At 35.0% G+C, this 15,225-nt stretch overlaps 2 protein-coding genes across 2 annotated transcripts; one reads left to right on the forward strand and one right to left on the reverse strand.

Moving 5' to 3' along the window:
• Positions 1-6,669: 6,669 nt before the first annotated feature.
• LOC120166295 (probable phospholipase A2 homolog 1) lies at positions 6,670-7,421 on the forward strand. The gene is made up of 4 exons (XM_039175587.1): positions 6,670-6,765; positions 6,889-6,928; positions 7,010-7,129; positions 7,215-7,421. The coding sequence occupies exons 1-4, from the start codon at positions 6,670-6,672 to the stop codon at positions 7,394-7,396; spliced, it is 438 nt and encodes a 145-aa protein (XP_039031518.1). The 3' UTR covers positions 7,397-7,421.
• Positions 7,422-9,736: 2,315 nt separating this feature from the next.
• On the reverse strand, positions 9,737-10,174 carry LOC120166296 (EKC/KEOPS complex subunit bud32-like). The gene has a single exon (XM_039175588.1). It carries the CDS (start codon positions 10,172-10,174, stop codon positions 9,737-9,739), a length of 438 nt encoding a protein of 145 aa, XP_039031519.1.
• Between the last annotated feature and the right edge of the window lie 5,051 nt (positions 10,175-15,225).

A 15,225-nucleotide genomic window follows, 5' to 3' on the forward strand; every position in this document is an offset into this window, starting at 1 on the left:
AGATAACCCTTCTAGCCTTGAGTTATGCTGTAAATGATGTGCCCTCGAAGCTGAGCGTAGTCGAACTCGAAGGTCTTTTGGTGACAGATAACCCTTATAGCCTTGAGTTATACTGTAAATGATGTGCTCCCGAAGCTGAGCGTAATCGAACTCGAAGGTCTTTGGCAGATAGACCTTCTCGACTTAAGTTATTCTGCAAATGATGTGCCTTGGAGCTGAGCGTAGTCGAACTCAAAGGTCTTTTGGTCACATATAACCCTTCTAGCCTTGAGTTATGTTGTAAATGATGTGCCCTCAAAGTTGAGCGTAATCGAACTCGAGGGTCTTTAGCAGATAGCCCTTCTCGACTTAAGTTATTCTGCAAATTATATGCCTTGGAGCTGAGCGTAGTCGAACTCAAAGGTCTTTTGGTCACAGATAACCCTTCTAGCCTTGAGTTATGCTGTAAATGATGTACCCTCGAAGCTGAGTATAATCAAACCCGAGGTTTTTGGCAGATAGTCCTTCTCGACTTAAGCTATTCTGCAAATGATGCGCCTTTAGAGTTGAGCTTAGTCAAACTCGAAGGTCTTTGGTGACAGATAACCCTTCTAGCCTTAAGTTATGCTGTAAATGATGTGCCCTCGAAGCTGAGCGTAATCGAGCTCGAGGGTCTTTGGATGATAGCTTTTCTCGACTTAAGCTATTCTGCAAATGATGCGCCTTTGGAGCTGAGCGTAGTCGAACTCAAAGGTCTTTTGGTCACAGATAACCCTTCTAGCCTTGAGTTATGTTGTAAATGATGTGCCCTCGAAGCTGAGTGTAATCAAACTCAAGGGTCTTTAGCAGATAACCCTTCTCGACTTAAGTTATTCTGCAAATGATATGCCTTGGAGCTGAGCGTAGTCAAACTCAAAGGTCTTTTGGTCACAGATAACCATTCTAGCCTTGAGTTATGCTGTAAATGTTGTCTTTTAAAAAAATGGCTTCCCTTCACAGGTCTAAGCCGGTCATAGTTCTTCAGGTGGTTCTTCTTAGCGGGTCTGAACCAAGTGAAATAATCTTTGAATTACTCCCTTTTACAGGAAAGTCCACTGATAACTTCTGACAGTTGGATATCTTCTGTTGTGGAATTGAAATCTGACTTGAAGACATTAACTGGAAATATGTTGTTCATTGTTGAGTTGAGCTGAACTGGATTTGTTCTGAATTGGTTCTCGAGCCTATCTGAAATTGACTATGATATCTGTAGATTTTTCTAGTCGGTTGAGGTGTAGCTTCTCACTGTTGAGTTAAGCAACCACCATCATTCTTTAAAAGCGCTTACGGATCGAGTATCATTCATCCTGAAGTCGAAACTTGACTCATAAAGCTGCAAGAATCTTGTATGCTAAAATGATGAATGTGATGCACCTAGGTATGTCTAAGATGCATGCACCATGAATGAATTATGTTTTATCTCTTGGACTGGAGTACCATGTTTTATCTGCCAATCTGGTCTATGGAATCGATCGTGCCCCATCCTTTTTCAAGCTTGGGCTTTACAGACCCTTCATATCTGAGACTGTTCTGTGTGAAAATGTTTTTTTCGCCTTTTTCTTGTTTTAGGAGGGAAAAACTGTTGTAAAATATTGTTCGCAATTGAATCAAATTGTAAACGTGAGTTCAAAGAATATCAAAGGAATCAAGAGCTCTTTTAATGCTTTTAGAGTTACAACTCTTTGACAAATGTTCAAATGGATGAGTTGGCTTTAGGTTGACATCTTTTCTAAGGTTTCGGTAACCCAAAATGTCATTTTTTTTAAATATCGCAATATGCTTTGGTATTTCAATTGGGTGCGGACAAAATGACGTAACTAGCATGATCAATTACTAGTCCTTTTATTTCGGTCCTCTGAAATCTTCCATTTATTCAAGCTTTGTAGGCTCCTCTAACAAAGGCAGTGCAAAAAATATCGGTCTAAAAATGTAATTCTTGAGTGCTCGTGTGTAGTTGACTATAACAAGTGTTCCTTAACTCCCTTAGTCCATCATTACCAAAAATTTCTTCCTTAGATAAATTTGATTTAATTTGCCATTATCTAGCTAGCTGAATCCATAAAGCCAAGGCGTTTAACCAATTGCTTTAGAGGGACAACTTAACATTATAATCAGTTTTATCAAGTTCACTGAAGGGTTCATCTCATCACAGTGTCTTCGACCGGACAATAGTAGTGGAGCAAACACCGAATTACCAAGTGTTTGAGCAATGTCATGGTTTGAACGTAATCTACTCATAAGGCCAGGGCTTTCAAGTTTCATCTATAACCAATTGCCTTAGTGGAATAGCTCAGCTTTACGGATTTAATTTCTTAAGTTTGTCAAGAAGAACCTGTCATAGTCTAGGTTTTGTTAAAAGTCAGGGAATCTCATTTTTAGAGTTCAATTTCCAAGAAACTGACTTAAACTAGATTTACTTACTCGACTATTCCATTTGTGAAGATCATTATCATCACTGAACGTCTTAAATAAAAAGTATAGTAATGTCATATGCAAAAGAATGCTCCATGTTGTCCGCACCTTATGAAAGGAAAAGGTTATATTGGTTAATTGCAAGAGTAGGGTACGGTGTTTGAGGGTATATTCTGGGTAAGGTCAAGGTCCTTGTTTTAAATCATGTTACTTTGTCAAAGATCCCTAACTTTGAACCATTTACGGAGTTTCTTAATTCAGTTGATATTCAAAGAATTGTAAGTTTGCAAATGTGATTCATTGCTCGTCATCATCAAAGTAACATAAATTTATTCAAATGTTCTTACAAAAACTTGAGAAAAAATGGAAAAAACACACTCAAACAGAATGCCTCAAATTATGAAATGATCTTCCTCACTTGGATGCCCCCAAGTTGTTGAAGTCGATCTAGTTCTTGTTATGTATTTTTTGTACGATTATCTTGAATGTGGAGTAGTTCTTGATAGTGCGCCCGAGGACACCGCTATGATATTCGCAATGAGCGTTCTCATCATACTACCTGGGGTACGGGGGCTTCATGGATTTCTCTGGATATGGTGACACCACATGTGCGTCAAACAACTGTTGGTAAATCTCCTTATATGTCATAGGATCGAAATGTTCTCATTTTTTATGAGACATGTGAATGTAATAAAAAAGAGAAAAATAATGCAAAATATGCATGAATGCATGATGCATGCAATGTTTGAGACATTGATCCAAAAATGTGTCTATTATTAGAAATAATCCTTATTGGGGACAAAAGTGTTTTATCTTTTAAGAGACAAAAATATATTGACAGTTTCTGATATGTTGATTAGTCTTCTGCATAACCTATCGAACTGCTCCAGCTTTTCTAGATGAACTGTGTAAATGTTGAGTTACTTTTTGTACTGGCCCAAGAAGTCTCGAATGACTGCATCTCTGTCATTTATCTTTTATTGAACCTGTTTCCAACGAATACGTCATTGAAGCCCTCAATTGATAGTAACTATGTGAAGTTCATTTGTCTGTTTCTTGAATTCGTCAGCAATGGTCTCTAATTTCAGCTATCGTTTTGCCATTGTTGTCTTTGGAGGGACTCCCAAGATCAGTAACCTTCATCTTGCCCCTGTAACCTCTGCCGGTCAGTTCTTCAAAGATAGACTTTCATTGTGCTTGATATAGACCCGGTTCATTCTGCGTCCTTTATAATGCAGCAGAGTGATATACTCTCCAATTGTGGGCACCACGTCTTCTGGATTGAATGTGACACAAAGTCGCCTTGTAGAATATCCTCTGTATTTTCATCTTTTGTATTACAACCCCTTTGTCCATTAATGTAGATTATTCATGTTTAACAAACATATTTTTGGTGGATCAACATCTCTTTTAAATGAAGCGAATGATGAAAACAAAATGAAAGAGAATAAAAAATAAGAAGAGTTAGTGAGGTAAATCAAAACAATAATAAAAATGAAAAATCCTACCCCACATGTATCTACCCCATATGCTTATTATTCCTACTCGGACATGATCTCTATCCCGTATGCTAATTTCAAACAAATCCTAACCACATATTTGTCTAGTTCGCATACTTTGAACAGAAAGTAAAGAAGGAAATAACTTAGGCATCCTATGGTTTGAAATGAGGTTTTGGGGTGGGCTCTAATTCCCTACAGTCTCCCAGTTTAGGTTCTAAAAAGGTACTCGAGTTCTCCTTGTTGGTGCCCCTTTGGGCTTGCCAGACCCTTAGTCCTAAGCCCATTACAAGCATATGTAGACTAAGTTAAACTTGAGAGGATACATTCCCTTATGCCCATACGGAGAATAAATTCACACGAAGACATAAGGTATATGAATCTCGAAGGTTACTTGCTAGGCCCATACGGAGAATAAATTCCCACGAATGCGTCGATTTCACCCCCACTTAAAAGGGTTCAGAGCTCGGGTATAGAGATAGAGATGACAATTTTGAAAAAATTGAAATCGTTAAAAAAATGTTAGTACAACTATTTATTTGAAAAAAATAATCAAAGATAAATAATAAGAATCGAATAAATAAATTAAAATTTAAACTTGTAATTTTCGCTAAAAAAGACAACCGAAAATTAATTTCGGCCTGACTCACTTACCTGTCCCCAGCAGAGTCGCCAAGCTGTTAGAACCGTCTTTCGGTTGGGCCCGAAAATTGAGCTTCGACTTGGGAAAATGGATTAGGAGTCGCCACCGACCACTTTAAAACGAATTTAGGTGGGTTGGACACCATCTTACCTGATCTGCGTTGTATCAGAAATGTGTCGGGTTCGGGAGTCAGTTGCGGCCAAGGAAGGATTAGCACCCTTGAACCGCCCTTTCGGTACAATTATTTTTCCGGTTGTCTTTATTTGTGAAAATTGAAATTGAAATTCAAAAATTCAATCCGAATTAATTACCTTTGATCGATTGAAAGTATCTCTAAAAAGTTAAAAGTATTTGATTGTAAAAACGAAAATAAACATGATAAAAGAATAATAAAAAATATTAATATAATAATATTAATGAAAAATGAAAAAATAAATAAATATATATATATATAAAACAATGTAAAAATAAATAAATAAATATTAAAATTAGGAGAAAATAAAATATATATATATAAAGTAAATAAATAAAAAATTAAATAAAAAGAATAAGTCAAAATTTATTACATCTCCCATGTTTTGCGTGTAGAGAAACTAGATTTGCAATGAAAATGCTCTAAATAACTTTTTTAATGAAAATTTTTTAGCGGAGAAATAGAAAAAAACTAACTAAAATTACAATGATAAAATAGGATTAGAAAAAACTAAATAACTCTAATATGTAAAGTGTAAAAATAGTAAAGAAATAAAATTTTCTAATAACAATTATTCATCCCAATTATTTTCGAGATAGATTCTCACATAAGAAAGATAATCAACCTCTTATTAGTGGTAAGTGAAATGGGGATCAAAGAGTGACTCTAGAACTTAAGACTTAAACATGATAAAAAATGATTTGATTAAGGGTCTGTTTGTTTGGCTGTAATTGGTTTTTCGGAAAATGAATTACTGGAATTTGAATTACTGGAACTGGAAAATGAATTACATGAATTTAATTTCTGAAAAATTGATTACATTTCTGGAAAACGTTTTCCGGAAAATGTTTTCCGTAAAATGAATTACATTTTTCTGAAAAACATCTGAAAAACGTTTTATGATGTTTGGAAGATGTTATTTAAACCTTTTTTCCATTAGTTGAAGAGTTTTAAAAAAATATTTATTACAAATATTAAATATAAAAAATAATCTTATTTATCATAAAACTTAATATTATTATTTTAAAATATTAAAATAATTTATTTATTATTAAATATTATTTTTATAATTTTATTAATAAAAATAATTTTTATATTTTAGTGAATAAATATTATAAATTATATTAATTATTATTAAAGTAAGTGTTTATATTATATTTAAAAATATTAATTATTATATTTTAAATATATTTATTAAAATATTATTTAAATATATAAATAATATTATTCATTATTAAATACATAAAGATTTTTATTATATATTATTAAAATAAAAATATAATATCTTATATTATTATAATATAATTGATTATTTTATATAATATTAAAAATATATTATATTATTATAAATATTAAAATAATAAATAGTATTTTGATGAAAATGATATTAAAATATTTTATTATTATTAAATTCATAAAATAAAATTATTTTAAGTATTTATTATTTGAAGTGAAACATTCGGAAAATGACTTACGGAAAATGAATCTGTAAGTCATTTTACAGAAAACACAAATGAAATTCTGTTACTAGGAAAATGAATTACATTCCGGAAAATCAATTACATGAAACAAACACGGGAAAACATTTTCCGGAAAATGAATTACGTGAAACAAATACGGGAAAATATTTTCCGAAAAACAAATTACGTGAAATAAACACGAGAATTCAAAAAAAACAATTCCGTAATTCCAATTACAGCAAACAAACACACTCTAAAACTCAATGACCAGTGGTGTACTTTATCCAATATTATATAGGTGCCAACGGAGCTCCCAATTGTTTAGGAGGGGTGTTGAAGTAATTTCGAACGCTCACTTGAAAGGAACTATTTTTTCGAAACCGTGTAACACAATGGAAAGAAGAAGAAAAGGCCTATCATATGGGACAACCGAACGGCGATAGAATGGTGCCCAGTGCAGTGCGTTTCCTAAAAACATTTCCCGTCGTCATTCTCTTCCTCGCAGTCTCGGCCGCGTCTGCTACCAATAATGATTCCCAGGTATATTATTATCCTCAAAACCCCATCTCTTTATCTTGTTCCCAATTAATTTGAGAATAATTCCAATGATCACTCCCATTGTTTGATTTTTTTATCATTCATACTCTTAAAAAATTTACACAGATAAAATGTAGCAGATCCTGCGTGGCTGAAAACTGTAACGGTAATCTCCATTTTCTCATTCTCTCCAATCACTTCAATTGCTTTGTTTTGTTTCTCGTGACTTATTACTGAATTAACGCAGCGTTTGGGATCCGATACGGGAAATATTGCGGCGTAGGGTGGTCCGGCTGTCTCGGAGAAAAACCGTGCGACGATCTGGACTCTTGTTGCAAGATTCACGACGAATGCGTTGAGAAAAAAAGTCTAACCATTCTCTCATTCATCATTTTATTTATATTCTACATTCAGTAATTTGCTCGATCATGAATTTCTTCTTCTTGTTAAAGGTGTGATTGACGTAAACTGCCATGAAGATTTCAAGATTTGTATGAAGAAAGTACAAGAATCTGGGAAAGTTGGATTTTCTCGAAAATGTTCAATTGAGACGGCGGTGGATACTATGATGATAGGTATGGATATGGCTATCTTAATGAGCCAGTTGGGCAATATCAAGTATGATGAACTCTAATCTCTCAACTTCAAATTTCATTGATCAGGACTTCTCATTTGTAGGTAGATTGTTTGTTGCAGACTTTATTGAATAATGTTACGGAACAATTTTCTATTTCTTGTTCCAATTTTAATATACGTATGTGGTATTTTTCAATGAACAATAAAACTCTCGTTCTTTCTTTTTTGTCCAAACATCACCATTGGTTCTGATTCCAGTTTACTCTGGTCATTGACTCTTGGTAGGATTAGGCCTAAAATCGACTTGACCTTATATAAATTTATTGAAAACCTTGATTTGTCATTAATTTGATAAATTACTTTTATTTAAGAGAAAATAACTTCAGTGACCGAAAATGCCTTATAATATACGATTTTAACCAATTTTTTTTGGATTTGCGAAAATGACCAACAAATTCGCAACGCGAACTCCAATTTCGCAACTCAGTTTCCAAATTTACAACACGAATATGTAAATCGCAATACGAATCTGTAAATCGTAAATCGAATCTGTAATTCGCAACACATAAGTCAAATTCGCAACACAGAAGTCAAATTCGCAAAGCGATTTCCAAATTCGCAACACTGAATTTCAAATTCGCAACTCGATTTCTGAATTCGCAACGCGAATTTGGAAAATCGCAACTCGATTTTCGAATTCGCAACACGAATTTTAATTTCGCAACACAAATGTTTTGGGTATATAACTACACAGCAGCAGCAACGCATAACCTAAATCCCTAAATCGCAACTCATTCCATCTCCATCTATCACTCTCTCCGGCGACATCCATTCCTATATCCAACGACATCCTTCCCATCTCTAATTTTTTTTACATAATTTTATTTCTATATAATTTTTTAATGATTTCTATCCAAAATTATCAACTATCAACATAATAAATGTATGTTCTTCTCTAAGTTAGTGATGATATGTAGTTTATAGCTCGTTTGTTTAGTAAATTAATTTACAATTTGTAGAATGAAATCATCTAATGTTGATCAAGTTTGGATATATTTGTGTTTTGGAGAGTCATGGGAGAATGTTTATGGTGTTTTACAATATATGCCTTTACCCATGAATCTTCAACTAAAATTATCATTAAAAAAGTTAACTTATGAAACTCTAATGTTACGTGTTGCAAAGAAATTGAATTTAGAGCCTCTAAGTGGATTTAGGCAATCTTATCAGAGAAAAGGTAAAGTTTATTTGTTAACCGACAATGAAGATGTTGAACGATTCATTGCTTACATTAGTGTTTCGCAAGAAGATGATGTTACATTGTATGTTGTTGAACCTAGAAGTAGTGAAGTTGAGTCAGTAGCGGGTAGTAATCAATTAAGTTCTTCAACCCCAGTTTATGGTTCTCACAATGTACAACGTTGTTATCAACCTCAAAATTTAATGGTTCCACCACAATTTTATCACCAAGAAAATTTTGTTTCACCACATTTCCAATATCAAACACAATCTCAAAACCCACAAACTTTTCCTAATCCAAATCTCAATCAACTTTCAGCACCAAATTCCGGTTTTCGTATTGTCCAGTTAGACGATTATGAGCCAACAGAAAATTGTGAGTACTATTCAGTATTCAAAATTTGATCTTGGTCAATACCCGGACTTTGATCTTGGTCAATACTCAGATTTTGATGATGTTTTAGAAGAAAAAACAGACCCTACGTGTAATGATTTTGATATTGGTCAATACCAGAATTTTGATGATGAAACAGCCGCTGCCGATGAAGATGTTGTTGATAATAATGAGTCGGAAGTTATGACTGGGAATGAACATATTGAACATCCATTCTGTAATTCATATAACCCTTGTCGGAATTGTCTTTTGGTGAGCCCCATAATTGGGTTTCGACTTAAAAATGTGGATTGGTCATTTGGAGTCACCGTCGACCACTTTAAAACGAATTTAGGTGCGTTGGACACTATCTTACTTGATCTGCGTTGTACTAGAAACGTGTCGGGTTCGAGAGTCGGTTACGGTCAAGGAATGATTAGCACCCTTGAACCGCCCTTTCGGTACCAATTAATTTGTCGGTTGTCTTAATTGTGAAAATTAAAATTTAAATTAAAACTTAAAATTCAATTTGAATTAATTACCTTTGATCGATTAAAAATATCCCTAAAAAGCCAAAATTATTAGATAAGGAATAATAATTAAATAAATGAAAGGAAATAAAATAAATAATAATAATAATAATATTAAAATAATAAAATAAAAAATATTAAATAAATCAAAAGGGAAAGAAAAAACAATAATAAAATAAAACAAAAGTAATAAAATAAATGAAATAAATAAAAAACTATAATAGATAAAGGACCATATGATGAATTTACCCAAAGATCAAAACCATTGTGTTTCTTTGGTTTCCATATTCCCACAAGAAGAATGCATTGAAATAAAAGCTCGCTCCAACATGTACAAGTCCCCTGCTTTGTCTTCTGGGAGCGTTGATGTAAAGCTAAGACCGAAGTCGATAAGGACGAGCTTATTAGTTCTATCTCTGATTAACATGTTTGACGTGGTAAGGTCACCGTGAACAAGTCCACAGTCGTGGAGTTTGCCTATTGCGTCGCCAATTTGGGTGGCTATATCGGCTAAACGTTCTTGAACAACGCTGTTTGACCCGAATTCGAGGAAAACGTTTTTTATGGAAGGCCCTTTCACGTACTCGTAAGTCAAGGTATGGAGCACAGGATCGACGGCGTAAAGAACTAGAGTCAAAACGCCCAACATGCATTTGAGGGAACGTTTTGATATTTCTATAAACCCCAAATGCATCGTCGATTAAACCCATCTGGGAAAATGAAATGATTAAGAATCCCAACACATTGAGAGTGAATTTCGATGTTTTTAATCTGTTAAGGGCGTTAAAAATTATGTGGCAAGCACGGTGGGGTTTCAAAGAGCTTTAGAGGGCTTCGAGTAGGAACTTTATCAAACACCTGGCGTTCGCGTAAAGTCCAGCGCCAGTTAAGACGTGGTACATGGCTGAGTAAGGCTCGAGATTCTTCAAAGGGTTTAACTTGTTGAGGGTTTCGGGTATTGAGGATATCCTTTGTGAGATTCAGATGAGGTGATGATGATGATGATGAGAAAAATGGTATTTTACAAAGATTTGAAGGGTATTTGGTGTAAAGAAATGACGATTGTTTACGCGGGAATAGCTTCAACATTGTTCAATAGAGAGGTTTACTGGTAAAATCATATAAGTTGAATTTGGTTCCATCTTTGACACAAATAGCAAACCAAATAAATTGGAATTCCAATTGTCTGGCCTACAGGAGCCATCAATCAAGCAATTGTATGCAAAAATGTTGGGCAAAACATCATACTTGAAAATACAAACGAAATAACTCATTGCTACTACCAATTCACCCATCTTACAAAGTCCATCAATCTGACGGTGAATCTGAGTCTGTATTCTGACTTTCAGATTTGGAGACAAGTTAGACGTTGACCTTGACCGTAATGTAGAAGGTTTGATGTTGAAATGTGGAAGACAAGTAGCTTTGGTCGATATTATCGTCGACATTTTCGAAGATGGAAGTGAGTTCCATCTCTCTCTCTTTTCCTCTTCAATTCCTTTTTGCTTTTCTCTCCCCCGCTTTCATCTCTGCTCTATTTTTGCCTCTCTTCTCCATCCCCCTAAAAGTCAGAAACTGATTTTAATAAGCAGAAAGCACTCCTACTTTCATTTAGAGAGAAACGTGCTAGGTGGTGGGTGGGGTTGGTAGTTAGGTGTTTAGTGGTTTAGTGGGTTGAACATGGGGTAGTGGAAGGTGGGTAATTGGGTAGTGTTTGAGTGGGTTTTTGTTTTCCAAGTGGGGTAAAAAAAATATTAATAAAAATATTAATAAAATAATAATAATAATTTACATAAATGTATATTTGTATGGTCAAAAAAGTGTGTCTACAGCTGCCCCTCTTTGCCCATAATCGTGTAACGGGTGTAGGGCAAAGATTAGAAGACACACTTTTCGTGAATGTATCCAAATTTAACACCATCCATTATAGGGATAAATTCCCATTTTTATCGAATATCCATAACTGGTTTGTTAATCCGGATTGAACCAAGAAATAACTCCCTCGTCGTGAGGTTGAGTCGAAACTGGAAAATTCTGAGCACAAAATCCTTCGTCGTGAAGTTGAAATCGGACTCAGAGTATTAGATAGTAGCTCTTGGATCGTCTTCTAGCCCAAGATACTTCATCGTGAAGGTGAGACTTGACCTGAATACTTTGGTGTTGCTGTGTTACAGATGACCCCTTTGTCGTGAAGTTGATTCAATCTGTTTGTGAAGTTGGAATCGTATAGGGCCCCTTCGTCGTGAAGTTGAACCTGAAATTGGATATCCTTCGTAGTGAAGTTGAAATCCATTGTAAGTTGCTTTGTTTCGAGGCCAATATCCTTCGCTGTGAAGTTGAAATTGACTCTGAAACTGGAAAGTTTATTGACAGACAATCCTTCTTTGAGTTTGATATCCTTCATCGTGAAGTTGAAATCCAATCTAGAGATGGATGCTGCTTGTGTTCCCTTCCTCGTGAAGTTGAAACTGCGGGTGGCCCCTTCGTCGTGAAGTTGAGCCTGAAATTGGATATCCTTCGTCGTGAAGTTGAAATCCAAGTAAGTTGTATTGTTTTGAGTCCAATATCCTCCGTCGTGGAGTTAAAATTGGTTCTGAAACTGGGAAGCCCCTTCGTCGTGAAGTTAAGCCTCAAATGGCACGATATCCTTCGTTGTGGAGTTGAAATCGTGGATGTGTGGGTGGACACGATTCCCTTCGCCGTGAAGTTGAAACCGTGGATGACCCCTTTATTGTGAAGTTTGGCTTCGAGCTAGATCCTTCATCCTGAAGTTGAAATATGCTCTCGAGCAAATTGTGTCATTTCAAGTCTAATATCCTTTGTTGTGAAGTTTAAATTGAATCTGAATGAAATTGAAAGTTGTTTGTTGACAGTCAGTCGCCCCTTCGCTATGAAGTTGAGCTTGTGTTGTCTCGAGTCTAATATCCTTCGTTATGAAGTTGAAATTGACTCTGAAATTTTTTTTGTTGACAGTCAGTCGCCCCTTCGCTGTAAAGTTGAGCTTGTGTTGTCTTGAGTCAAATATCATTCGGTGTGAAGTTGAAATTGACTCTGAATGAAACTGAAAAGTTATTTGTTGACAGTCAGTCGCCCCTTCGCTGTGAAGTTGAGCTTGTGTTGCCTCTAGTCTAATATCCTTCGCTGTGAAGTTGAAATTGACTCTGGATGAAACTAAAAATTTGTTTGTTTCGCCCCTTCGCTGTGAAGTTGAGCAACCACTATCAATTTCCGAATGCGTTTTTGAATCGAGTATCTTTCATCTTGAAGTTGAAGTTTGACTCTAAAAGCTTTAAAAAATTATGTGTGCAAAAAATGATAAATGTGATGCTCTTAAGTATGTCTAAGATGCATGTAACATGAATGAGTTATGTTTTATCTCTTGGATTGGAGTCCTGTGTTTTGTCTGCCAATCTGGTCCATAGAATCGATCGTGCCCCATTCTTTTTTCAAGCTTTGGCTTTACATACCTTTCATATCTGAGATTTTCTGTTTGAAAATGTTTTTCTCCTTTTTCTTGCTTTAGGAGGGAAAATGATAAAAATATTGTAAAATATTATTCGCAATTGAATCAAATTATAAACATGAGTTCAAAGTATATCAAAGGAATCAATAGCTCTTTTAATGCTTTCAGAGTTACAGCTCTTTGACAAATGTTCAAATGGATGAGTTGGCTTTAGGTCGACCTCCTTTCTAAGGTTTCGGTCATCCAAAATGTCATTTTTTGAAATATCGCAACATGTTTTTTTGGTTTGGCATTTTAATTGGGTACGGACAAAATGATGCAACTAGCATGATCAATTACTAGACCTTTTATTTTGGTCCTCTGAAAACTTCCATTTGTTCAAGTTTTGTAAGCTCCTCTAACAAAGGTAATGCATAAATATCGTCTAAAAATGAAATTCTTGAGTGCTCATGTGAATTTGACTATAACAGGTGTTCCTTAACTCCCTTAGTCCATTTTTACTGAAACTTCTTATTTAAATAAATTTAATTCGCCATTGTCTGGCTAGCTGAATCCATAAAGTCGGGGCGTTTAACCAATAGCTTTAGAGGGACAACTTAACATTATAATCAGTTTTATCAAGTTAACTGAAGGGTTCATCTCATTACAAAGTCTTCGGCCGGACAATAGCAGTGGAACAAACACTGAATTGCCAAGTGTTCGAGCAATGTCATGGTTTGAACGTAATCTACTCATAAGGCCAGGGCTTTCAAGTTTCCTCTATAACCAATTGCCTTAGCGGAATAGCTTAGTTTTACGGATTTAATTTCTTAAGATTGTCAAGAAGAACCTGTTATTGTCTAGGTGTTGTTGAAAGTCAAAAAATTCATCTTTAGAGTTCAATTTTCAAGCAACTTGCCTAAACTAGATTCACTTACTCAATTATTCCATCTGTAAAGATAATGATCATCATTGAACGTCTTAACAAAAAGTATAGTAATTATCATATGCAAATGATGCCCCATGTTGTCCACACCTTATGAAAGGAAAAGGTTACATTGGTTAATTGCAAGAGCAGGGTATGGTGTTTGAGTGTATATTCTGGGTAAGGTAAAAAGTCCTTGTTTTAAATCATGTTACTTTGTCAGAGATCTGTAACTTTGAACCATTTACATAGTTTCTTAATTCAGTTGATATTCAAAGAATTGCAAGTTTGCAAATGTGATTCATTGCTCGTCATCATTAAAGTAACATAAATTTATTCAAATGCTCTTACAAAAACTTGAGAAAAAATGAAAAAAAAAAACAAACTCAAACAGACTGCCTCAAATGATGAAATGGTCTTCCTCAGTTAGATGCCCCTGAGTTGTTGAAGTCGATCCAATTCTTGTTATGTATTTTCTGTACAATTCTCTTGAATGTGGAGTAGTTATCGATAGTGCGCCCTAGGATACCGCTATGATATTCGCAATGAGCGTTCTTATCATACTACCTGGGGTACGTGGGCTTCATGGATTTCTCTGGATATGGTGACACCACATGTGCGTCAAACAACTGTTGGTAAAGCTCCTTATATGTCACAGGATCGAAATGCTCTCATTTTTTATGAGATATGTGAACGTAATAAAAAAAGAGAAAAATAATGCGAAATATGCAGGAATGCATGATGCATGCAATGTTCAAGGCATTGATCCAAAAATGTGTCTATTATTAGAAATAATCCGTATCGGGGATAAAAGTGTTTTATCTTTTAAGACAAAAAAAATATCCGGACAGCTTCTGACATGTTGACTAGTCTTCTGCCTTCGTCTGTCACCGGTTGAATAACTTGTCGAACCGCTTTGGCTTCTATGGATGAACCGTGCAAATATTGAGTTACTTTTTGTATTGGCCCAAGAAGTCTCGAATGACTGCATCTTTGGCATTTATCTTTTATCAAACATGTTTTCAACGAATACATCATTTGAGCCCTCAATTGATAGGAACTATGTGAAGTTTATTTGTTTGTTTTTTGAATTCTTCAGCAATGGTCTCCAGTTTCAGCCATCGTTTTGCCATTGTTGTCTTTGAAGGGACTCCCAAGATTAGTAACCTTCATCTTGCCCCTGCAACCTCTGCTAGTCAGTTCTTCAAAGATAGACTTTTATTGTGCTTGATGCATACATGGTTCATTATGAGTCCTTTATAATGTAGTAAAATGATATACTCTTCAATTATGGGCACCACGTCTTCTGGATTGAATGTGACATATAGTCGCCTTGTAGAATGTCCTCTGCATTTTCATCTCTTGTATTACAACCCCT

Source organism: Hibiscus syriacus, unplaced genomic scaffold, assembly GCF_006381635.1.
Source record: "Hibiscus syriacus cultivar Baekdansim isolate YM2019G1 unplaced genomic scaffold, ASM638163v2 tig00111634_pilon, whole genome shotgun sequence".
Taxonomy (NCBI): domain Eukaryota; kingdom Viridiplantae; phylum Streptophyta; class Magnoliopsida; order Malvales; family Malvaceae; genus Hibiscus; species Hibiscus syriacus.